The sequence below is a fragment of the Bos grunniens genome, chromosome 23 (genome assembly GCF_055505025.1).
Source record: "Bos grunniens cultivar Pamir isolate PY7600 chromosome 23, Bosgru_T2T1.0, whole genome shotgun sequence".
Taxonomy (NCBI): domain Eukaryota; kingdom Metazoa; phylum Chordata; class Mammalia; order Artiodactyla; family Bovidae; genus Bos; species Bos grunniens.
In genome coordinates this window covers 40,860,222-40,885,054 of record NC_141187.1, presented here as the reverse complement: position 1 = coordinate 40,885,054, position 24,833 = coordinate 40,860,222, and the positions used below count along the sequence as shown (strand labels likewise).

At 41.8% G+C, this 24,833-nt stretch overlaps 1 protein-coding gene and 1 long non-coding RNA gene across 7 annotated transcripts in view; one reads left to right on the top strand and one right to left on the bottom strand.

Annotated features, from left to right (window-relative positions):
• Positions 1 to 3,270, bottom strand: part of LOC147347682 (uncharacterized) — a 29,028-nt gene extending 25,758 nt beyond the window's left edge. Inside the window, exon 1 of one of the 2 annotated variants that reach the window (XR_015152481.1) lies at positions 2,904 to 3,270. This is a non-coding gene — a long non-coding RNA (uncharacterized LOC147347682). Of the gene's footprint in view, positions 1 to 2,010; positions 2,388 to 2,903 lie in introns of those variants that run through there. The other variant, XR_015152480.1, reaches the window with a different exon arrangement.
• RNF144B (ring finger protein 144B) overlaps positions 1 to 24,833 on the top strand; it is a 158,338-nt gene that overhangs the window by 67,907 nt on the left and 65,598 nt on the right. For 2 of the 5 annotated variants that reach the window (XM_086370119.1, XM_086370114.1), the window contains exons 1-2: positions 2,252 to 2,565; positions 14,510 to 14,713. In XM_086370119.1, coding sequence (XP_086226245.1) covers positions 14,546 to 14,713 — 168 coding nt within the window. In that variant the 5' untranslated portion in view covers positions 2,252 to 2,565; positions 14,510 to 14,545. Of the gene's footprint in view, positions 1 to 1,592; positions 1,785 to 2,251; positions 2,566 to 14,509; positions 14,714 to 24,833 lie in introns of those variants that run through there. The other 3 variants (XM_086370115.1, XM_086370117.1, XM_086370118.1) reach the window with 2 other exon arrangements.

Below are 24,833 nucleotides of genomic sequence, written 5' to 3'. Positions count from 1 at the left end.
TCTGAGTTTTGATTACTATAACTTTGTAATATAGTTTGAAATCAGGAGATGTGATTTCCTCCAGCTTAGCTCTTTCACAAAATTGCTTTGGCTATCTGGGGTCTGCTAAAGCATTTACACTGGTAAATGCAAAATTTGAAGTTAGACACCTGTGGGGCAGTTTTCATTAACAAATACCTTTTTCATCTAACACAGATTTAGGTCTCATTCCAGCTTTGCCCATACCTGGTTGAAGTTGACCCCTTAAATCTCCCTGGACATTAGTTTCCTCATCTTTAAAGCTAAATGCCTGGGCTAAACTAGCTAGAAGGACTTTTCAAGCTCAAATATCCTTCAGTTCTATTTTTTGGGACTCTGTTGTATGTTCTCTTACTGTAATCTTATCTCCCTTGTCCTCCTTCCCTTCCTCCCCCACTAGAAGATTGGTCCTCCTCCCAACTGAGCGACTGAGCACACACACACACACCCCTACAAGTACTTGAAAATCATTTCCAAAAATACTGGTCATAACCTGTCATTTAGAACTCTGATAATGGCTTAAGTGGAAGTCCATGAAAAGAGATGTTTATCAACCTTGAAAACCTGTTTTTTATTAAAAAAAAATCTGCTTTTGTGAAACTAGCTTTTTCAAATGAATTATCCTTTAAATCAAGAGTTTTCTATTACATACCGTACTGTACTGGGTTGAATAGTATCCTCTAAAATTCTTTTCATTACCTAAGAATGTGACTTTGTTTAAAAATAGGGTCGTCATTTGTAATCAAATGAAGATGAGGTCATACTGGATTATGACAGGCCCTAGATCCCATGACTAGAGTCTTTATAAGAAAAAATATAAGAGAGATGTGGACAAAGAGACATGCAAGGGAAAAAGCCATGTGATGATGGAGGCATCAGTGAACCGATGCAGCCACAAGCTTAAGACCAAAGACCGCTAGCAACTGTCAGAGGCTAGGAGAAAGACACAGAGGTTTTTCCTCACAGCCACCAGAAGCAACCAACCCTGCTGACACCCTGATTTTGGACTTCTGGGCTCAAGAACTGTAGGAGAATGATTTTCCGTCGTTTTCAGTCACTCAAACAAAAACAAAACTAGTCCTCCTGTCTGTCCTGCCATCATACACAGAGATACACTGTGTTCTTCCGCACTTGGCTTTGACCTCAAGGTTTTCTTCAACATGAGAGCCCAGAGGCAGTTTGCTTGTGTCCTTTGGCACCGTGCCGACTGCTGATCCTTCACTGGCAGGCTCAGTATTCCTTCCACAAAGGGCTGCGAGTCCCTTCCTTTTAGGAAGCACATTCCTGACTGTGGTTGCAAAAGTCGAGTGAGGGTGCCGAGTGAGCACAGAAAGGTTCCCCTGTCTGGGCAGGGACATTTCTAAACTGCGACGTTCGACAAAGTTGGGACTGTGATGGTGACCCGTGGGGGTGTGGGGAGTGAGTCGGTAGGTAACCTGTTAAAGACGTCGCACAAACTAAGTGTCTGAGGTTTTGGAGTGAAGAAGACCTCATAAGACCTCCCCCTGCCTCCCCCCCCCCCCCCCCCCCGCCCGCAACACACACCACCCCCGCAGCTTCTGGATTACTCTGTTACACTGTCTTTAGCTGGAGTACTACCTGTTAGGTTACTAAGCAGTCCCTACGTAATTTGTTGGCAAAGCACTTCCGGCAAAATCAGTTTTTTTCCTAAAAGTGTGCCTGTGTTACAGGAGGTCCATGAAGACTGTCCTGATTTGATTTGCCTACGTTCTAATTTTATCATTAGATGCTAAAGGACAAATCAGGTACGCGATGTTTTTAGATGAGACGTGCGTGGGGACTGGCTCTACAGAAGCAAGTGTTCTGGCAGGGTGGGAAGGCAGGTCTGGGTCGTTAGAAACAAGAGACTGGGAGGGCTGGGAGGGAAGGGAAAGACAGGTGTCCCTGGAGGACGCGTGCAGAGGAGAAGCAGCAAGTTCTGAAAGCCAGTTAGGTGAAGAAGTGTCCTGGTCTGGGAGGAAGGAAGGATACCAGGGGCTGATGATGCTGATCGTCCTGCCCTGGCTGTCTGCAGCAGGCATCCCAGGAGGACAAGAGAGAGGTCTTGCTAAGCGGAGCGAGCGCAGGAGGGCCGGACTGCTGGGGCGCGCGGGCCGCCGGGTTCGGACAGGGTTAAGACCATCACCTGCAGCTGAAGTGCGACCCAGATGGGAAGTAGGAAGTGCGCGCCTGAGCTTCCTGTATAAATAAACGCACGGCTCTCGTCCCTGCTGCTGCTGCTGCTGCTGCTGCTGCCGGTGCTGCGCCCCGCGCTCTGAGAGGTTCCCCGGGCAGCGCAGCTGCACCCCGAGGCAGGAGGCGGTTCGAGGGACTCCTCCTCCCTCTCCGGCCGGCTCGGTCTGGAAGCCCGAGCCCTGTTGCAATCCTGCAGAGCGCAAAGCTGTCAGCCGCAGAGCAGGGCGGAAGACGGAGGGCATGGAACAGCCGTTCCTCCCCGGGGTGCGAGCGGCCCCGGCTGGCGGTGCGCGCGAGGGAGGCTGCTGAGAAGCCCGGCGTCGGCCGGGAGGAACGGAGCTCTCCGGCCAGGTAGGTTTAGGCAGCTTTTAAAGTGCTGCGGGCATTGCAAGACAGCGGTGGGTTGGACTAAGAAAAGAAAAAGGGACGGGAGACTCACTCTGATATCTGGGTTGTTTAGCTTTATTTTCTGCCTCTCGTACTGAAACTATGCAGAATCGGATTCATTCTGAATGCCTGAAACACCTGTGAACTTTACAATAATAGCTCTCCGTTTACAGGCAAAAAGGAACGAGCTTAATTTATTGTAAAACTAGTCTCTGCAGAATGTATTGTAAAATTCAAGATCAGAGCAGACCTCCCAGTGTCTACAGCTGGAGACCAGAGTAGGCAGAATCTCAAATACTTACCTTCTGCTGTTTGGGAATGCATGCCAGTAGGTTGATATACCTACATATGGATAAGATGTTATCCGTGGGATCTTGGTCCTACGTTCTGCTGGTTATTTTGTTGTGTAATTGCTGATAAAACAGGGTGAAACTTTGATCTTCCACTGCTGTTCTCAAGTTGAAGTTAAAATGAAACTGATCCCTCTATCAGTGCAGAAAAGATGTCTTTAGCTGACCCCTTCCAGGGTACCTTTTGTTTTTCTTACAAGGAGTTTCAGAGATTCTGTTGTCAGTCCACTCTTGAATGTACTTCTCACATTTAGATTTCTCAGAAATGATTTCCCCTTTCTGGCAATATGTTCTCTCTTCATGCTTGCACAACAGTCTCACTTTTTTCTTACTTTCTGTTGCATGTATCATATCGAAATATTAGCTAAGGCTGGCAGTAAGGCTGGCAGTGTTCTTCTGATTTGGCATTTCTGGAGGTTTATTTGAATGTTGCCAGATGTGAATTAAAGAACAATGTATCTAACATTTCTGAAGCAGCCAATTGAGGGTGTCTAGGCCCAAAGCAAAATAAATGAACCTTGCCATGACTCAGTTTTTAGGGCGCGGATAAAGAGGCAAAAGGAACCCCAGCCAGTCTTCAGTGAGTTGCTGGCTAAAGTATCGGAGTACTGCAGCTTTCACTGAGATGAGCCTCTTGGCCCCCAGTCCCTTTTACATCTAATCCCTCGGTTGGTCCCTCCTTTTCCTTCCTCTGTCCTCCCTTTTCAGCCCTAGTCCTTTTCATGGGTAGCAGTCCCTTGGGTATTTCTAAAGGTATCTTGAGGAGGAGAGAGAAGGAGAAGAAAAAATATCTATAACCATCCACAAGGCCACGTGGAGAGAATTGTATTAGGAACTCCAAGGCCACATTTTCATAAAACTCCTGCCTTCCTTTTGCATGCCTGTGACTGGGATTTTATTCTTTGTGATGGGCATAAAGTTAGAAAAGTGGGAAAGAAAATAAATTGTTCCAAAAGGAGCCTCTAATTGGAACTGTCTTGATGAGTAAACAAATTCAAGGTATAGAAAATGTAAAAAGATGTCCTGTAGCAAAATTGAATTGCTTGGCTTTTTAAAATTATAAACAAATAGACAAAAAAAGTCCCTCAACCAACCCCCTCCCCACCCCCCAAACCAATCACCCCAGATAACTTGCTTCTACAGTACTGTGCTGGACATGAGGTTTGAGTGTGGTCAAACACTGTCCATTTACCCAGAGTTTTACAAATATTTACAGTCATCTATGCCAAATATCTTTGTGCTGAGCCCCAAAGAACATTCTCAGCATTCAAAAGCCCCATTCTCATGAATGGTTTCAGTTCATTGGCAATTTAAAGGCATCCAGGCTTCCAAACTAGGTCAGCTTAAGAGATGTCTTTTTTTAAACATAATAATTAGTTTTTGGGTCTCCCAGATTATGATCCAGGTTTTCAGAGCCAAACCCTGCAGCAGAGAGGAAAGTATGCTCTATCAGGAAGAAAAGAAGCTTATTTTAGCTGTATAGTAAGACCACCGAGGTTTCTGGAAGCTGTCTTTTGTCTTCCATAATACAAATACTTTTAATCTGATAAATTTATATTTATATTTAAATTTTCCCTTTTGAAAAGTTGTTTCAGAGTGGCTCAGATGGTAAAGAATCTACGTGCAATGCAGGATACCCACGTTCGATCCCTGGGTCAGGAAGATCCCCTGGAGAAGGGAATGGCAACTCATTCCAGTATACTTGCCTGGAGAATCCCATGGACAGAGAAGCCTGGTGGGCTACAGTCTATGGGGTTGCAAAGAGTCAGACCCGACTGAGCCACTAACACACTTCCAGGAACATTGTTAAGGACACCAGACTCATTCCTCTGTACTGTCTGCACTAGTCTTGGCTTCTGCGTTTCTCCTGGATTGACTTATGATTCTACTTTCTTGTTGAGTGAAGTTCTTAGTGTTTGAAATCTCTAGTTTGAGGTAGAGGTCAGGAGTCATGCGGAACCCAGATGTTGCTGGAGGAACAAAGTCCATACGGTTTGGGGACTAAACCTATTTTGTGCAGCTGATTGCTTTGGAGATGGGAACTAGGCCAAGCTGAGCTTGGGGAGTCGGTATTGGTAGCCGCTGCTCCTGAGTACTGAGACTCTTTTTCAGGTATGCCTGTCTTGACTTACTGAAGCACCTTTGGTACAACAGATTATCAGTATTTTTTAGCTTTTGAATTGCTGGAAGTGACTACAGAGGAGAATCAGGCCCTGAATATGTTCTCTCCTCCATGTACAGTAGAGAAGTTATCTTCTGTGGTATTGAGGAACTGGAGGCTGAGGCCAATAAAGATGCATATGACGTAGCCTCTGTCCTGAAGGAATTTGCGTAGGCTTGGGAGTGACTTTGGACCAGAATGGTAATTTTTAATTCATGTTGTTTTACCTGAGAGTGAAAAATACTTTGAAGTTTGTCATCTCAATGATGTCTTGTCTTTTTGACGTTTCCCTGATGTCACCTGAGTGTTAAGTAATTGGAAGAGGCATAGGCCCACCTAAGTTAATTTATTTAATTATTTCAAGTTTTAATTTGTTTTGTCACCTTTAGGTCTATGTGGGAGGTCTTGTACTAATGTTTTGTTTCTGTTATCATTGGGATTTATTATTTACTTGGTCTATGAGTACTTCTAAGCCTAATGCATTGTGCTAGAGTAGTTATTAAAACATGGGAAGCTGTAAAAGAGAGTGAAAGTGGTCAATACTTTTGCAGCATGGAGTGAGAAAGTTCTCATCTGTGACTGAATCCCTTCCTGAGATGGAAAGCACAACGATCTAAGTAAAATATACTTCTCTTATTCACAGCCGGGCATATTTCTGGTTGTATGGCTTGTGGTATCAAAGAACATGCTTTGAAAGCTGTGTCTCATTGGTTTCTCATTCCTCTGCAGTCACGAGTTTGAGTCTCAGACCTTCAGTCAACTGGTTCTTTGTTTTTCTTGGGAAGGTAGAACAAGACCATCTCCTTTCTTTTTTTCCTGGACTTGTGGCTGAAGCTGTAAACCCTGAGTATGATTATATGAACCTCTCTGATGACAACCTTCTCAACTAGTTTACTGGTAATAAGTGGGGACTATGTTTAATCACCTTTACATCCACATTCCGTGCGTGGAATTTGATTCTTTGTGGGTTGACCTTATTTCCTGCATTTTGTATTTTCCTGCATTTTATTCCTTGAGAAATTGATTTGGCAGAGACATACAAAAATACATACCCCTGCACCTCACATAGTGTGAGATGGAGGAGTTATTTCCCCTAACTAGTTTTAAATTTGTATCTATAAAATGTCTCTATAAAACTTTTAATTTTCACAGGAGAGGGTAATATTTATACAACCTTTTATGCATTTGAAGAAAACATTTTGGTTTAGATATTCATTCTTTAGTAACTGTAGTTTCCTGGTAATGTCATGACCCAGGAAATCAGCCCGTCTCTTGCTCCATGGGGCTTCTGAAATAACACTTCTCCTTGATCTGTTAATTACATCACTGTCTGACCTGTCTGTAAGTGGCATTCCTTCCTGCTTCTGAGCTTTGTTGTTATACCAAGCAGGGGGAAGAAAATTATTCAACAGGGCTGGGTGAATAATTGTGGGAGGCCAGGGAACCACTGATTAAAAAAGAGGTGGGCAGGGCACAGTGGTGGGGTCGAGGAGGGACCTATGATGATGAATGTAAAATTACAATGTCAAGAATATCATTGAGCTCTTATTCTCATTTTCATTTCTACCTTCTTTGAAAGTTTTGTTAGGAAATCTGGAAATGGATTTCCACCTCTTGGGCCTTACCTTATAGTGGTGATGAGAACAGAGAAAGAAGGCAAGAAAAAAATAAATTTGCTTTTCAGAAGGGTAGGCATTTTGCAAATGTTAAAACTTGACCTCCCAGAAGTCCCCTACTCCAGAAGGTTTAGAGTAAGCTTATCACAGTATCATGTACTTTGTTGGTCATGACCTCATATCTCTTTCCATATAGTTCTCCTATATATCATGCCTGTAGCAAAATGTAAAAATTAGATCTGATTACTGTCACCTTAAAAAAATGGTAACCGAGGTGATGGAAGTGTTAACCAGCCTTACTGTGGTAATCATTTTGCAAAACATATCTATAGCAAATCATTGGGTTTTATACCTTAAAGTTACACATTTTTTTTCTTAATGATATCTCAATACAGTTAGGAAAACAGACCTTATTAAAATAATGTACTTCATGTGTTACATAATTTCAGATAGCAAAGAGACTACATAGAAAACAGTTTTTGATAATATTTACTGTTTCCTTCCTAAGGATGTATCTGTCCTTTTCAGCCACAAAAAAAAATTAATAGAGATATATTTGTATATTAGTTCCATTTTTAGAGAAAAACCAGGTCTCCCAGTTAGAGTTATCATCTTATTACCATCCTGGAACCTGTTGAGATGAAGATGTTAAAACTGAAGAATTTTAAACTGAATATTTTTTCGTTTCTTGATTTCCCCTGAAGGATGCTATGAAACGGTAGGGGAAAAAAGCAGAAGTCCCTTTCCTATCACAGTGATAAACTGTTTTGCAGCAATGCCACCATCTCACAAAGCCTGAGTAGGTTACGTGTGGTCTCTAAGAATTAAGCATTTCTTGGGTTTGTTTACACAGTCAGTCCTTCATACTGGTGGGTCCTGCACTGTGGTTGGTGGAACCTGCAGATGTGGAGACACGGGCGTGGAGGGCCAGTGGTACCAGGCCTTTTCATATAAGGAAATTTGGTATCCCCTGGCAGATACCAAAATTCTTGGATTCCAGGGGTCCTGGAACCAATCCCCATAGCTACCTAGGGATCTCATACCACAGAATAGTTTCTAATCTGTGCTGTTGTTTTCAACTAATGATGAAAATATCTTATGTGTGATGTGTGTGGTGCTCAGTGACGAAGCTGTGTCCAGCTCTTTGTTACCCCATGCACTGAAGGCCGCCAGGCTCCTCTGTCCATGGGATTTTCCTGGCAAGAATACTAGAATGGGTTGCCATTTCCTTCTCCAGGGGATCTTCCTGACTCAGGGATTGAATCCATGTCTCCTGCCTTGGCAGGCGGATTCTTTACCACTGAGCCACCTGGGAAGCCCTGTTAAAGTATCTGATATGTGATGTATCTACTTAATGGTCTTGAGCATTATCCTTTTGAAAAACAGATATAAAATATACTTGAGGAATTGCATTTTTGTGATTACTAGTGAGGCTGACTGTCTTCCCATTTATTCTTGTCCTCTCAAGGCATGTATTAGAACTATTTTTCTGATATTACTGGTTGTACACTGATTCATCTAGTCCCTGAATGGCCAGAGAGTGGGTCAAAGATGCGAGAAAGGAGGAGAGTCACAAGACTCGTCAGTATGGAGATCCACATAAATCCTTGCCCCACTTACTGCCAGTATCGATAGCCCTTGCTACTCTACCAGCCTGCTGGTCTACCTTCCATTCCAGACTGTATTTAGGGTAGAACTTCAGCAATTGGCCAGTGGCTGACGATAGTCAGCACTTTATTAGATTCAGTTAGTACCATTTGAGTCACTAACAGCTTTTGTTGAGAACATGAACCAGCAGTGAAATTAATCATTGCATTGGATAGAAATGCCAAGGTCAACACAATACTAATTTTCAGATTGTGTTGAGCTGGTTGCCTGACATGTCAGTCTTGGTTGATATCGGGAGGGCTTTCCTAACAAGGTAGAAATGGGACCATTGGATTATTGTTTCTTCCTGCTGTGCTAGAGTATTGGCTTCCTCAGAATCTCTCTCCATTATACAGGCAGCACTTCAGCCCTACCTTCCCCAACACCTCCCCTTTCTGAAAATGCTTCCTTTTGTTAGCTCCCTCTCACTGTCAAGCATTCATATCTTTTATGAAAGCTTTTTCAGGGACGACTCAGTATCTTTGACTGGCACATAAACATTTTGACAGCTCTCATGTGTCTCGTCTTCTGTTTAGTCTTAGACTTCTTACCATGGCCTGGAATTAAGACCCTTCACTATAGATCAACTGGATTTTTACATAAGCTAACATTTCTATTACATCAGTAATATCCAGCCCTTTGGTTGTGTTAGCTTTCTTTTTCTCTTTGTCCCTTTAATCTTGTGCTTTACCAGTTTATCCGAGTCTTACAGTCTTTGCAGATGGTGGAAGAATTCCTAAATAGCCAGATGAGTCTCCTAGTAAAACAGTATCCTCTCCAATCACATTATCTTTTTGTGTAGAGGAATAACAGCTATGATTTTGGGTAGTGAAACAGACATAAACTACATTAGTTAAAAATACTTCGAAAGTTGGCTGTCTCACCCACTGCATTTTTTGGAGCAGATTGCTTTTTCAGGCGGCCAGCAGAATATGAAAATTCCTTATACATCCTGAGCTTTCCAGCACAGTTTCTGAAGTATTCCTTTCTTTGGCAATTCTAATGAAAACACAGGAGGGAAAAAGTGACTTTCCTGTTCTTTCCTATCAAAAGGTAGTTACTTCTCATATAATGAACACTTTGTAGTGCAGGAGACACTCAGAGAGTAGCTAGAACTGCTGATCCCCTTTTCCTGGCTTTTTAGTGCAAAATCAGATGTTTTAGAGCCCCGGTGGCTCAGATGGTAAAGACTCTCCCCTCAATGCAGGACCCAGGTTCGATCCCTGGGTCAGGAAGATCCCTTGGAGGAGGAAATGACAACGTGCTCCAGTATTCTTGCCTGGAGAGAGCCTGGGCAATTCACAGTCCATGGGTTCACCAAGAGTCGGCCATGACCGAGCGACTAACACTTTCCTTCCTTGCACTAATCTGTTGCGCTGTGTGGTTACTTACAGTTAAGCAGGTAGACATCTACAGTCTGGGTGAAGCCTGCCCTCCCGGTGCACCCGCAGCCTTGCCACCAACTTCAGAACATTCGAACGTGAAGTCAGCTTGTCAGGTTTTTCTTTTTTCCGTCATGACTCTTACGTTCTCTACCAAAATTCTTTTCTCACTGGGTTCTTAGCATCCAAGAAGAAGCTTAGTCACACTTGTATGTAATAACTGTAAAAGTAATTATAATTGTTACTGTTTTAAATCAAGCTGGAGGATGGAATGTTCAAGTCACTTGCTTGGGTAAAATGTGAAGTATGAGGCAAAACAAGTCGAGCAAGACAGTGAGAGTGAGTCATGGGCGCTCTGGAAGGAAGACTCCTGGAAACCTGGAGGGGAGCGTGTGTGTTGTCAGTGTGCCTACGAGGATGCTCCCTGAGAGGGTCCGTCAGCCTCTGGCCGTCCCCTCTGTGCCTCATGCCGTGCCTTGTTCGGTTGCTAAGGCACGTCTGACTCTTCGCGACCCCATGGACTGTAGCACGCCAGGCTTCTGGGAGTGAGTTCTGCCGCTGGTGGTTTTAGGTTATGGAGACCAGTGAATCTTTTTTTGTTGTTACCTTTTTATTTTGTCTTGGGGTATAGCCGATTAACAACCAATGTGTGATAGTTTCAGATGAACAGCAAAGTGACTCAGCCGTACATAGACATGTATCCTTTCTCCCCCCAAATCCCCTCCCATCCAGGCTGCCACATAACATGGAGCAGAGTTCCCTGTGCTATACAGGAGGTCCTTGTTGGTTATCCATTTTAAATGCAGCAGTGTGTACATGTCCGTCCCAAACTCCCTGATTATCCCTTCCTCCATCCTTCCCCCTGGCAACCATAAGTTTGTTCTCTATGTGGAGACCAGTGAATCTTATTAAGACGTAGGTGAAGAAACAATAGAACATCTTGGAGTTATTCACAGACATCTCAAGTGTAGGGGAGATTCATTTAGAGGACTTTGGGATTCTCCTGATTATTGCTTAAGAGCTCAATTTCTAATGAGTCAATGGTGAAAAGATTTCTTGCTGGATATTCGTTTTCTATGGAGTGCAACTATGAGTCATTCATTTCTCAAACATTCATTACCAGTTTTGCCCAGAGTGAAAACCAAGAGGCAGGCTTTTGAACCATGCCTGGTGAAGCCTTCAGCTTCAGTAATGGTGCCTGGAAGACTGCTGAGGAAAAGGTCAAGGGCGCCTGGCTGGGATCTTCCTGGTACTGCTTCCATGGGCACTAGTCTATAATTTCTCTTTTATCCAGTGGCAGAGTACTTAAGATTTTGTTTTTATAAAATTCCATTGCTTTAAAACTATTTGAAAACCATCACTTTGGGGAACTGGGGTTATTGTACACAGAAAAATAAATCACTTCTTCTTTGATGAATTGCTTTGAATTGTTCACATCTCAAAGAGATGAAATATGTGCCTTCTTTCCTGTCTCAGTCACAAGTTCTGCCTTGGTTGGAATGCTTGGAATTTTTTGTTTTTTATAACAAAATAAGTCTCTGCTTTGTAAGAAGTTTTTATGTTATACAAAACTTTATATATATATATATACACACACATATAATACATATACTTTAAATTTATATATATTAAATTTTAAGGCACTTTATTGAGGTAAGATTGACAGACCAAAAACTACATAGTTAATGTACATAGTGGAGAACTAAATAACTAAATATACACCTATGGAACTGCATGATGCCTATGGTTAACAACTGAATTGCATATTGAAAAATTTGCCAAGGATAGATATTATGTTAACTCCTCTTAATCACAGACACGGAGCAGACACACAAACACAACAATAATAAATAAAGGGTACAGGAGGAAACTTTTGGAGATGTTAGATTTTTTCTATTTTTACAACTTTGATTCCATAGCCCATAGACATGTTACTCACAAACTATGGAGTAAAACCTTATGTATATGGCAAGAGACAAGATTAAATTTCAAATGGCTTTGATTTCACACACCTTCCCACCCTGCCTTAAAAGAAGACTGTTTTGAAGACATAACCTTCTAAGAGGTATCCCATTATGTCTTCGTTTTTCGAGTACATTGGCCTGTTCAATGTCTCCTTCTAAAAAATAGTATAGTTTGAGACTGTGAGAAATGAATGACTTTCTTGAAGAATACCTAGCTCTCTTGTTAGGTTTGGAGCAACAGGATTTATCTATTCTCAACAGCTTCCTCTGAACGGGCTGTTGGTGTAGTTGACATTTGTGGTGTGGGATGTTTCTGGCCTGTGTCACTTCCCATCTTCCGTACTCAGGAAGCATTTGCTGGCTGCATTTCTTCTTGCTGTGTGACTTGGGATTTCTCTTTTTGAGGGGAAAAATAATTCAGAATATGTTGTATGAGCAGTGTTGGGAAAAGATGGATGAGAATACGTTGTTGGTAAGATGATGTGTGTTATCAACGAGGAAGTCTTGGGAAGAAAGCAGATAGTAGCTGTGTAAGCATAAACTGGGGACAGGAAAGAAGTAAATCATTCACCTTTACCTGTAACTGACCCTAAAGAGGTTTTTTTGGGTTTTTTTAACTCAAAAATCCTGAATTTGATGTGCAGGTTGTTTTGAATTTAATTTGCTCTTGAATAATAGGTCACCAATAGTTGATTGAATAAGAGCATGGTGTCTTGAACCATATTGGTCTTTTCCCAAGAAATACCTATCATATTGGAAGCCAATCATTGATTAGCTTCTTTTTTAATTTCTTTTTAATCAGATCTTTTACTGCTTCTCAAGGAACGGGTGATAAACCTTAAACACTTCAGGTCACTAGAGTTAGAAACTGCTGACTCTGATATGACACTAAGAAAGTTAATGCAATTAGATCTCATAGATTTTCTATCTAATCCAGTCTGTTTTTCACTCTCTTATTTTAGTACTTTCGTACTAATATAATGAAACTTAAGCCACTGTGAGGCTGTGTAACAAGTGCTGAATATGTAAAATAATTTTTTTTTGCCTGAAAATTGGGAGGAAGAGAGTCTGAATCTTCTGGAAGGAGAGGATATAATTATTTTTGTGGCCAAATTTATCAGAATTGCCCATACTCGTTTAAGGAGGAGGGTTTGGCAACCCACCCAGTCTTCTTGCCTGGAGAATCCCCATGGACAGAGGAGCCTGGCGAGCTACAGTCCATTGGGTCGCAAAGAGTCAGATGTGACTGATTGACTAAGCACAGATACTCTTTTAAAATAGTAAGAACTTAAAGATTTTGCTTTTATTTAATCAGAAGATATTATGAATAAAAATAAAGATATTATGAATATCTTTATATGATATTTTAATGATTTTATCTTTATATGATATTTTAATGATTTTATATGATTTTTATATGAATAAAAATAAAGATATTGTGAATAAAAATCTAATGGAAGGGCTTCCATTATAATTTTTGTTTTTTGGTGTAGAAATATCCTTTCCTATAGTCATGCTACTTGTACAGACAGATTTTATTCTTGTACAATTTCAGTGATCTAATGATAGCTGTAGTCATGGAATTCAGGTCTCCTTCCATCTTTTTTCCCCTCTCACTCTCCCCTTCTTATAGCCCTCTCTCCTTGCTCCATCTCTGCACATAATATCCGTCTGTGAGGCAGTTCTGGTGTAATGGGAGAGCACTGGACTTGGCCTCAAAAGATAGAAGTTTGAGTTTTGCTGTGTTGTGAATAAACTCTGAGAACTTTGGCAGATTGTGCAGCTTCTCAGGACCTCAATTCATCTGTAAAGTGAAGGAAATGATCATTGCGGTTGTAAAAGATTAAGTAAAGCGATGCATGTGAAGGAACACAACACTGATACCATGTTGAAAAAAATTTTTATTGGGATAGAATATGCAAAACAAAATTTACCATTTCAACCATTTAACGTATAATTCAGTGACATTATAATCACAACATTCAAAAGGTTGTGCAACCATCATACTTTCTATTCCCAGAACTTTTTCATCATTCCAGAAACTCTGCGCTCATTAAGTCATGACTCTCCATTTGCCCTTCCTCCAGCTCTTGGTAATCACCTTTCTACTTTCTGTCTCTGTGAAGTTGGCTGTTCTAGGTACCTCATATAAATGGAATCATATTTGCCCTTTTGTGTCTGACCTATTTCCCTTAGCATAATGTCTATAAAGTTCATCCCCACTGTAGCATGTGTCAGATTATCATTCCTTCTTCAGGCTAAATAGTATCCCATTGTATGCTTATAACACATTTTGTTCATTCATTGATTGATTCATTGATGGACATTTGGATTGTTTCTTTCTACCTTTTGACTATTGTGAATAATGCTACTATGAATATGGGTGTGCAAGCATCTGTTTGAGTCCCTGCTTTCAATTCTTTTGGGTGTTCACCCAGAAGTGAAATTGCTGGATCGTATGGCAATTACGTGTTTAACTTTTTGAGTGATGTTCTAAGTGTTTTTTGAGTCTGTTAAATTGATCATAGCAATGCCATTCCAAAATGGTGTGTCTGTTCATAGTATTTTAATTTCCATAGGTCACTTGAGTGAGTCAGGACAGTGAGGTCACCTTACATTTCGGAACTCCAGGGATAGCTTGCCAAGGTGGCTAGCTCTCTAGCCCATGGTTCTCAGAAATGCACTCGCTGTAGCCTTAGATCACTGAGGGGGAGGATTTGCTGCGTCCTGATGTTGATTAAACAATAGCTATATCAATGGATGTTTTCTGCCTTGGGCCTTTCCGTAGGGATTGAGGAGACTGAAGGAGGCTGAGGACAAGCTGATGGGCTCAGTGGGTAGGCTCCACTGTCTGACCATGACGGCCGCTGAAAATCCCACGCCTGGAGACCTGGCCCTGGCACCCCTTGTTACTTGCAAACTCTGCCTGTGTGAGCAGTCTCTGGACAAGATGACCACGCTCCAGGAATGCCGATGCATCTTTTGCACAGCTGTAAGTTTTCCTTGATGCTTTCATCATGAACAAATATGAAGGGAAAAATTGTAAAAGTATAGGAGATATTTCTGTGGCTCAGGAGAAGCCAAACTACCCTATGATCCTGCTTGGGAGAGCGATTCCATGTTTGGATAAGATTCCAAATACTGTTTTGAATGCTAAATCTGATAGTTGCTGGGGTTTAGGCAAAGTGTAACATGTGTATGAAATTTAATTATTGGTTGCATAAGCTGTGCCTTTCTATTCTTAACGCTTTAGCTAAGGAACAAAATAGAGACATTTTTAACTTGCCTTAGTTAACTACCATCTGTAAGAAGCTCATCAGGTGTTTTGAATGATGGAGAAATCAGGTAGCAATTTGCTGAATTTTCTTTCATCTCTGTGCTCATCTCCTACAAAGCGCATGGTATGCAACTGTTTTACTTTGTCAAATCTCCTTTTTAATTTTTTTTTCTATTTTCATAATATTCTGAATGCTGCTTATTCCTCATAATAGATATCACCCTATAGATCTTCAGGGGTGGGCTTGTCTCTTTTAGTTTGACACTTTGGTATCCGTGCCGGTGACCTTGATGGCATGTACGCCTGAAGGTTGATTGGTTAAAGAATGTGCTAAGTTGCTTCAGTTGTGTGTCTGACTCTTTGCGACCCTATGGACACAGTGGTTAAAGACTAAAGATAGGAAACAGACTGATGGGTTCCATGGGATTACTAGAAGTATGAACCAGGTGATCTTGTTCAGATTTTCATTTATTCAAGCATTTTTTGAGCTCTTACTGTGTGCTAGTGAGAGCTCCCCACAGAAAAGATGTGCACGTGGAAGGAACTGCCAGGAGTTTGGTGGAATCTGGGTGGCTCGACGCCGCTTACTGCAGGAGAGCCTCACCTGCTTTAGGAGTGGGAGTGGGCTTCCTGACGGCCATGCTGTCTGCCCTGAGGCTGTAAACAAGAGCCTGTAAGCTGATGCCCTTGGGCTGCACCTGGCTTCAACACATTTCTGTTTGTGTCTCCCATTGGGAAATTTCAAATAACGATAAATTTTTCATAAAAAAATGAAAACGTAGTAAGATAAAGCTTCTCTGGGCCTGTAGTCATAGACCCAGAACTGAATGATCTTTCCTCTCTTTATGGCACTCACCTCCCTCCTGTGTGTTTGGATCAGCTACCCTTTTCCCCCCCCTTGGAAAACATGATATCACATTTTATTATTGCTACAGCTGAATCAGCTACCCTTTTAAACTAAGGATGGATTAAGAGTCAACTAGGAAGAGTGCTGGGCAACTCAGCATGGTGGAGCGAGGGCCTGATGCCTAAATTACAATAATCACCGTTTAGCTTTGCTTTGGGAAGGGACCTTGTATGGTCCAATGGCTAATTTATTATACAGTAAATGTAATAATCACCAGACAAATGTGGGTTTAATAGCCCTGACTTGTGAGGGAAATCGACCAGTTTAGTTACAGTAGTCACTGCTCAAATCAAGGGGAGTGAGAAGAAAGGAATTATTTAGGAAGTTCTAGAATCATTTATAAAAAGGCATTTTACTAAGCATACTTTAAAAAATAGTTAAGGTGAAATAAATTTTACTCCATCTCTTTTTTTTCTTAATTTATTCAACTAACGTGACACATTTTCCAGCTAGTTTATATCAGTTTTCTTAAATTCTTTTGGACTGAAGATTAGAGTAGAGAGAAAGCTTGGAATAATTCTTAGGTAAAAAAAGGAAAGTGAGTAAAATCCTTTCCTTTTGTTTTGAACTGTAGCATCCAAAGATGGCAAAGAATAGTATCATTTATCCCTTCGTTCAACAGATATCTAGGTATCTAGTAAGCAGCATCTTTGTTCTGGGAATTGTTCTAGGCAGTAGGATGTAGCAGAAAACAAAACCCAGCTGAGTTCTTTGCACTTAGGATCTTATCTTCTATCAAAAGAGTTACATGATAAATAGTAACTTTATAGAGTGGTGGGAAATAGGGGCTTAGAAAAAAAGAGCGGGAGGTTAGGGGTGTGGGGCCAGGCTGTTCAGTGATAATTGGGTAGACGGAGGAGGTGGTGGGAAATAGGGGCTTAGAAAAAAAAGAGCAGGAGGTTAGGGGTGTGGGGCCAGGGTGTTCAGTGATAATTGGGTAGACGGGAGGAGGCTTCAGTAAGTGTGTGTGTGTGTGTATTCTTTACTCAACATTGATGCACAAATTTGAAAAAAATTTCCCTCACAAGTCAAGGGTATTAAACCCATAGTTGTCTGGTGATTGGGCTTCCCTTGTGGCTCAGCTGGTAAAGAATCTGCCTGCAATGTGGGAGACCTGAGTTCCATCCCTGGGTTGGGGAGATCCCCTGGCAAAGGGAAAGGCTACCCACTCCAGTATTCTGGCCTGGAGAATTCCATGGACTGTATAGTCCATGGGGTTGCAAAGAGTCAGACACAACTGAGCGAATTTCACTTGTAAAACTTGTTGTTTGGTGATTATTACATTTATTGTATAATAAATATTAACCATTAATATTAAATATTAATCGGACCATACAAGGCCTCCCAAAGCAAAAATGTGATTATTGTAATTTAGGCATCAGGCTCTCCTTCTACCATGCCGAGATGCCCAACTTAGTTTAAGTAGATGCTCAACTCTTCCTGGAGAAGGCAATGGCAACCCACTCCAGTACTCTTGCCTGGAAAATCCCCTGGACAGAGGAGCCTGGTAGGTTGCAGTCCATGGGGTCACTGCGAGTCAACTGAGCGGCTTCGCTTTCACTTTTCACTTTCATGTATTGGAGAAGGAAATGGCACCCCACTCCAATGTTCTTGCCTGGAGCATCCCAGGGACGGGAGCGCCTGGTGGGCTGCCGTCTGTGGGGTTGCATAGAGTCAGACACGACTGAAGCGGCTTAGCAGCAGCAGCAGCAACTCTTCTAGTTGACTCTTAATCCATCCTTAGTTTAAACGGGTGTTTGTCCTGGTGCTTCCTCATCTTGTCAGCGTGAGTTGCTTTACAGGAAGTGAGGAAATGGCCTTGTCATCACAGGGCAGCTTCAGTTTCCTTTGGTCTTGCTTTGTTTCAGAGTGTTGTGCTTCAAAACTGTTTTCTTTGACTTTCTCACATTGGTTTCAGACCCTTGCTAATCCTTGAAAGAAATGAGTCAGAAGCAATGTTTGGTTAAAGCCAGAATGGAAATTTTTGTCTGAAGGTTACTGATGTTTAAAAGCAGGGTATGAGATTCACTTTTTCAGAGATCTCATAGAGCAGAAGTCAAATGTGTGCATCAGTGTTGGGCAAAGAGTACACACACACAAGCAAAGGCCGTATTTCATATTCACGAGGAACTGATGCCTCTGTATTATTGTTTCTGTAGATCTAAGTTCCCAGTTAAAGACCGCACAAATAGTTTTTATTTCTCCTTTAGCAGTTTGGGAGTAGGGGTTAATACAATTAGATTATTCTGTCATCTCGATCCATATGTCCCCATTGTTGGGGAGTATGCAAAAGTAGAAGGTCAGATGGCTTGGTATTTTTGTATTGTTCTGACTTGGGAACTCTATATAGCTATAATTATGAACCTTCCCTGGCTTCCCAATGTGATTGATCAAAATAGTAAGCTCTATTGGGCTTCTCTGGTGGATCAGGGGTAAAGAATCCACCTATAATGTAGGAGATGTGACTTTGATCCCTGGGTCAAGAAGATCCCGTGGAGAAGGAAATGGCAACCCACTCTGGTAGTCTTGCCTGAGAGATCCCACGGACAGAGGAGCCTGCTGGGTTGCAGTTCATGGGGTCGCAAAAGAGTCAGGCGTGACTGAGTGCCCACAGCCATCACCGTGTGTCTGATGACATTAGTGTCTATAAATTTGCAGTTCATACCTGAAGTACTTCACCTGAAATACCATTGTAACTTTTTTGTTGGAGCTCTTATCTCTTTTCTTCATTTTAAAAACTGGTTAAAACATGTGTCTAAGGGTTACTGATGTGAAAAACCAGTTAAAAATACTAGTTTAAAATGTGTCTGATCCTGCCGGATTTTGATTTGCATTCAAATTAAAGATATTAAATGTGTTTTGTGTTTTCAAGGCTGAAAAGAAACTTGTGACATCTTAAAATAAGCCATATACTCCTAATTCCCAATTTTAGTGTGATCGGATGCCGTTTTCCCAGTTATTGGCTGGGAAAGCCCTCTTGTGCATACCGTGTATTTAAAATGGTCTTGCTAAGAGAGTTCCCTCTTCCCCCTCTCTAGAGAGGAATGTTTACATGTAATGGTTCTCCTGCTAGATATAGTGCTGTATTTTCATCATTTCAGTGAACTTTTCTCCATTCTATCCTTGTCTTGTTTCCCCTAAGAAACAGTATGATCCGTGTGCTTGGGGAGAGCAGAGTGGACAGAGATGAGGTGTCTGACTTGCCCATTGGCTGTTAGCCAGCTCAGATCTGGCCTGTAAGTAGCTGCTCCCCAACCTACGTGTGTTCTGTGAACCTCCAGCTCTGTGAAAGGGATGATCCTTGCATAAAGTGTTTCAGAGTCAAGTTAGCTTGGAATCAGATATATTTTACATTCCTCTCTTGGAGGCTTGCAATGCATGTTTGCATTTTAGAGACTCTATGAAACCTTGTGGTTAGAAAGAAAGCAAAGGGACATAGTTGAACTTCTCCTGATGAAGTATTTCTGTTCTGTTAATGCTACCCCCTTTTTTTTTTTTTTTAAGTGGAATACTATTAATTTCCCTACAACCAGTGCATGGAAGAATATTGCTTTAACTTATTCCATGGAGGTAGTTCTTGATTTAATGACATCCAGAGAAAGGAATGTGATAGATGTTGCTTCAAATAATCCTTTGATATATCTAGTTTCTTGTTAAAAGGAAGCTTTACCATGTTCTGTTTGGGAAGATAGTTTCTGTTAGACTTTTTGCTCAGATTTAGCATAGAGAAGAAAATATTGTATAAAGGAAGGAAAGCTAAATAATCAGGACAAAAATGGGTGGGGCTCTCACTGGCCTGATTGAGGTCATGAATCATTAGGTGTATCATGGAGCCAAAGAGGTTGATGCTGTGGGGTTACAGAGAGAGGTGTTGCAAGATTACTTGTTCTTTTTTTGCCCTTAAAATTTTGTTTTTAATTTACTTATTTTTAATTGAAGGATAATTGCTTTACAGTATTGTGTTGGTTTCTACCAAGCATCAACAAGGATTGCTTGTTTTTGAACTTAAAGGACAAAATCTCAGGGATGTTAGTCTACTAACTGATAATATGGAACAAGTCTCTCTCTCTCTCTCTCTCCCCCCCTCCCCTGTGGATTTTAATAATGCAACTTTCCTAGCTTTTGCAACACACTCTTTCAGATAATACCACACAGTTATAATTCAAGTGAAAGGAAAAAAATTTCATAAAAATCGGTTATCAAAGGAGGGAAAATTTGTGGGTTGCTCCCTTGTGAGCAATATTTGCCTCTCTGATTTATTTTGCAAGCTATTTCTGTCAGCCATGAATTAAAGAATAATGAAAACACAGTTGTTGCTTGTTTTTATAACCTAGATAATTTCACCTGAAAAGAGTTGGTATGTTGGCATGGCCTATTTACCATTCAGATTAAAGACAGGATGTGCCGAGCAAAAAGAAAATAAAGTCCAGCCATATTCTTGCCTTTTTTCCATTACATTTTGTTGGCCCTAAGTAGTTAGAGCTCCTTTTACTATTCATTTCTCAGAGCCAAATGGATTTTCCAGTGTTTAAAAAAGTGAGAGGAAATATAAAGCTTTTTAGACCAAGCCCTTCTTTTCCTTGGGGCCTGCTGGGTGACCTTTAAGCAAAGCCCACATATGGCCTGGGAGACACCGACAGTTTGGAAAATTTGCTGTGTGTGTGCATGCATGTGTGTGTATGTTTCTGAGTACATACATACACACACATGTGCACCCACATCGACTGTGTACTGTGTGTAGGGCTTCCCAGTGGTGCTAGTGCTAAAGAACCTGCCTGCTAGTGCAGGAGATGCAAGAGACATGGGTTCAATCCCTGGGTCGGGAAGATCCCCTGGAGGAGGGCGTGGCAATCCACTCCAGTATTCTTGCCTGGAGAATCCCCATGGACAGAGGAGTCTGGTGGGTTATACTCCATAGGGTTGCAAAGAGTCAGACATGACTGAAGCTACTTAGCACCTTCAAATGAAGCAAAAAACGAATAATGGTTCTTTCCTGGATTCAAACCGATACCTGCATAAAGAGAAGGGAAGGTCATTTTTCTATTCCCACCTCCATTCCTCCCTTCCAGTGTCACATGCATGGTGATTAAAGCACAGATACAGAGCCAGGAAGACCCAGGCTCGTTTGTTCAGACTTTGCTGTTTACTGGTATATGACTTTAGGCAAATTTTTGGCTTCTATAAAACTTAGTTTTTCACCTATAGCACGGAAGGAGGGATAGTGGATGGTAGTACCTATCTTAGAGTGTTATAGGCAGCATCCAAGGAGAATCCCGGGGACTTCCCTGGTGGTCCAGTGGTTAAGACTTCACCTTCCGATGCAGGAAATGTGGGTTCAGTCCCTGGCTGGGGAGCTGAGATCCAACATGCCTCGTGGCCAAAAAAAACCAAAACATAAAACAAAAGCAATATTGTAACAAATTCGATAAAGACTTTTAAAGAGCAAATAGCACAGTCCCAAGCCCCTGGTAAATTAACATTATTATTCCTCTGTTTCCTAAATTCTGTCAGGATGCTGAGCTGTTCTGTTTTTCACTAATGTTTTAGAGGAAGGAATCCTGTAAAGACTTGACTTGCTTCCTCATTAGCCTTTTATCAAGAGGTGGGTATATAGGTGATTCCAACTCACGGCTATTCTGCAACACCCACAAACTAGAGGCTAGGATTGAGAAAGAGAAGTTTCTCTTTTGGGTTTGTCCAAAGAGTGGCTCCTGGCTGGATGTTTCAACTGAAGACCTCCAAGTAGGACTTAGACAAGAAACAAAGACCCAGTACAACTTGGAAAGTGAAAACAGGAATGCATTTCTGGTGGATGCAGATGATTGACATGGAAGAGTGTCTCAAACTATGAATACTGTTAAGAGCTGCTAACTCCCAATAAGAATATCATAATTGCGTTACTTATTGTCTTGATATATTTACTATCATTTTAAGCATCTTTTATTGTGAATCTGTGAAACTGCTGGAAATAACGAGGTGTCGTACTCCAGCAGTGTTTTAGAACAATTTTCCTTCCCCTCTTCTGGCTTTCCCAGGTGGTGCTAGTGGTAAAGAACCCACCTGCCAAGGCAGGAGAAGGTAAGAGATGTGAGTTTGATCCCTGGGTTGGGAAGATCCCTTGGAGGAGGGCATGGCAACCCACTCCAGTATTCCTGCCTGGAGAATCCCATGGACAGGCAGGAGATTTAAGAGACACCCCATGGCAGGAGATATAAGAGACACAGTTTCAATCCCTGGGTCAGGAAGATCCTCTGGAGGAGGGTATGGCAACTCACTCCAGTATTCTTGCCTGGAGAATCCCATGGACAGAGGAGCCTGGCAGGCTACAGTCCATAGGGTTGCACAGAGTCAGACACGACTGAAGTGACTTAGTATGACTCTTCTGGTCATACGACCTGCCAGCCTTTCCTGATGCTTTAAAAATCTCTAGCTCTCTGGATTCCCTTGTCTTCTTCTAGAATTAAGTAGGCAGAAGTAAATTCTGCCAGGTCAGCACCCTCTCTTGCTCTGGCTCTGTTGGTTTCTGGTATTAAAATATATGGACTTGGCAACTTGGTTTTATGTTCTCCCTTAATTTTATTAGCTTGGATGATTGACAGTGAGTTGGTGAATTTGTCTTTGTTTGTTTGCAAATGACTTCAATATACTTGCTGCTTATGTTTGTTTAGAGTTTTAATGATAGAACTATGATGACTTTTGTGTCTGTCGGGTAAGCTGCTGGTTTAAAAGCACAAATTTTGGTATTCTGCTTTTCTACTGACAACTGAGCAACTGCAGGTCAGATAGCATCTGAGAATTAAGAGCAAAGTGTAGCAGCCTGAGAAATGGATTAGAGATGACGCAAGGGGGAGGTGGCTTTCTGGACCTATGATCTCATCCATTGCCTAATGGTTACCACATCCTTATTCAAGGAGACTGGTAAAATGTGGTCGGAGGAAAGAGCAGCAAATAGAACCTTATTCGTAAGTCCCTAATGATGGTGTCTTGGCATCACAGTCCTGGAATTGGAAGTCACCTTAGACCCAGTCCCCTACCCTTCTGATGAAAGAAGTTCTTTTCCTGAATGCCAGAAAATGGCTTGACATTTAGGAGACTAGATGTCAAATCTGGTTGTCTGGGCTTCATTTATTCAACACAGGTTTATTGTGCCATGCATCATTCTGATGGTTAAGATTCCGTAGTGAATAATCAGATTAGGGTCTGGTTTTTCAGAGAGGTCACATGTCAGAGAAAGACACAGACAAAAACAAGTTAGTCAGAAGTCAGATGATAATATGGGCTCCCAAGACAGAGCAGGGGGAGGAGGATAGGAAAGTGAAAGGGGAGGGCATTTCTATCTTATCTTAGGTGGTCAGGAAAGTCTCACTGATAATGTGTTACAGTCAGTGTTCTGTATTCTGCAGATGCAAAATGCAGAACACTGACTATAACAGTGGGTATAATATACCCACTGTACACTATAAGGTATGTACACTATACCCACAGTGGGTACAGTGGGTCAACGGTACTATGCTGTATTATATAAGGGACTCAAGCGTCTATGAATTTTGTCATCTGCCGGGGGTCCTGAAACTAACCCACCCCATGGCGGCAGAGGGATGACTGTACGTAAGCAAAGACCTGGAGAACGTGGAAACTACTGAGTCTACCAATTCAGATGCTAATCTCATCTGGAAACACCCTCACAGACACACCTAGAAACAATGTTTAACCAAAACCCGGGTATCCTGTGGCTGAGTCAAGTTACACATAAAATTAACTGTCACAGTTACCCTGCCAGCTGCACAGAAGATGAAGTGGGTTGCCATTTCCTTCTTCAGGGGATTTTCCTGAACCAGGGGTGGAACCCAAGTCTCTTGCCTCTCCTGCATTGGCAGGCGGATTCTTTACCACCGCACCACCTAGGAAGCCCACAGGGCCAGGGTGAAAGCATGTGAACTGGTTAGACGGCTTCCCTGGTGGTTCAGAAGGTAGAGAATCTGCCTACAACGCAGGAGACCTGGGCTCAATCCCTGGGTCAGGAAGATCCCCTGGAGGAGGAAATGGCAACCCACTACAGTATTTTTGCCTGGAGAATCCCATGGACAGAGGGGCCTGGCGGGCTACAGTCCACAGGGTCGCTAAGTTGGACACGACTGAGCGACTAACACTTTCATGATAATCCAGGTCAGAAATGATAGTGGATTGGACCAGCAGGTGCTAGCCATTTATGTCTTCGGGTAGTCTGAGTCTGCATTTTCTTTTATATACTTTAGGGAAAATAATAAATCTATAACCTTTAAGGTTGGAGAGAAGAGTGCAGTAGATAATCTGGATAAAGCACATAGTACAGTACCTGGAATACAGCAGGCGTGTGAAGTTCTACTGCCTTTGGTATAATCATGTAGATTTTGCTTGAAAACATCAGGATTGAGACAAACAATAACACTGGCTATTCAGTGATTCGAAATTCTAATTCTAAACTATATTTTTCTTCTGCATTGAGTTGAAGCTTGTTTCTATATAAATTATTGGAGAAGGAAATGGCAACCCACTCCAGTATTCTTGCCTGGGAAATCCCATGGACAGAGGAGCCTGGTTTGGCCTACAGTCCATGGGGTTGCAAAGAGTTGGACATGATTGAGCATGCACGACTGGCTCTTTACAAATTCTATTAGTATGAGTTCTGTTCTTTAGAATAAAATTGGTTGAAATCTCATTTTTTTCCTACTCACTGGCCCTATGTTATTTGAATGAAGGTTATCTTTCTGTTAGAGGACAAGAACAAGGTTACTCATTAAAAACTCACCCACAGTGCTCTGCCCAATGTGGGAATATTAATCAATTTGTTCCCCCCTCCTCTGCTTCGGTTGACACAATTCTTTTGGAGCAAGCTTTATTTGCACAACATTCTTGACTTTGATCATTGGTTGAACAAGTACTTCAGGC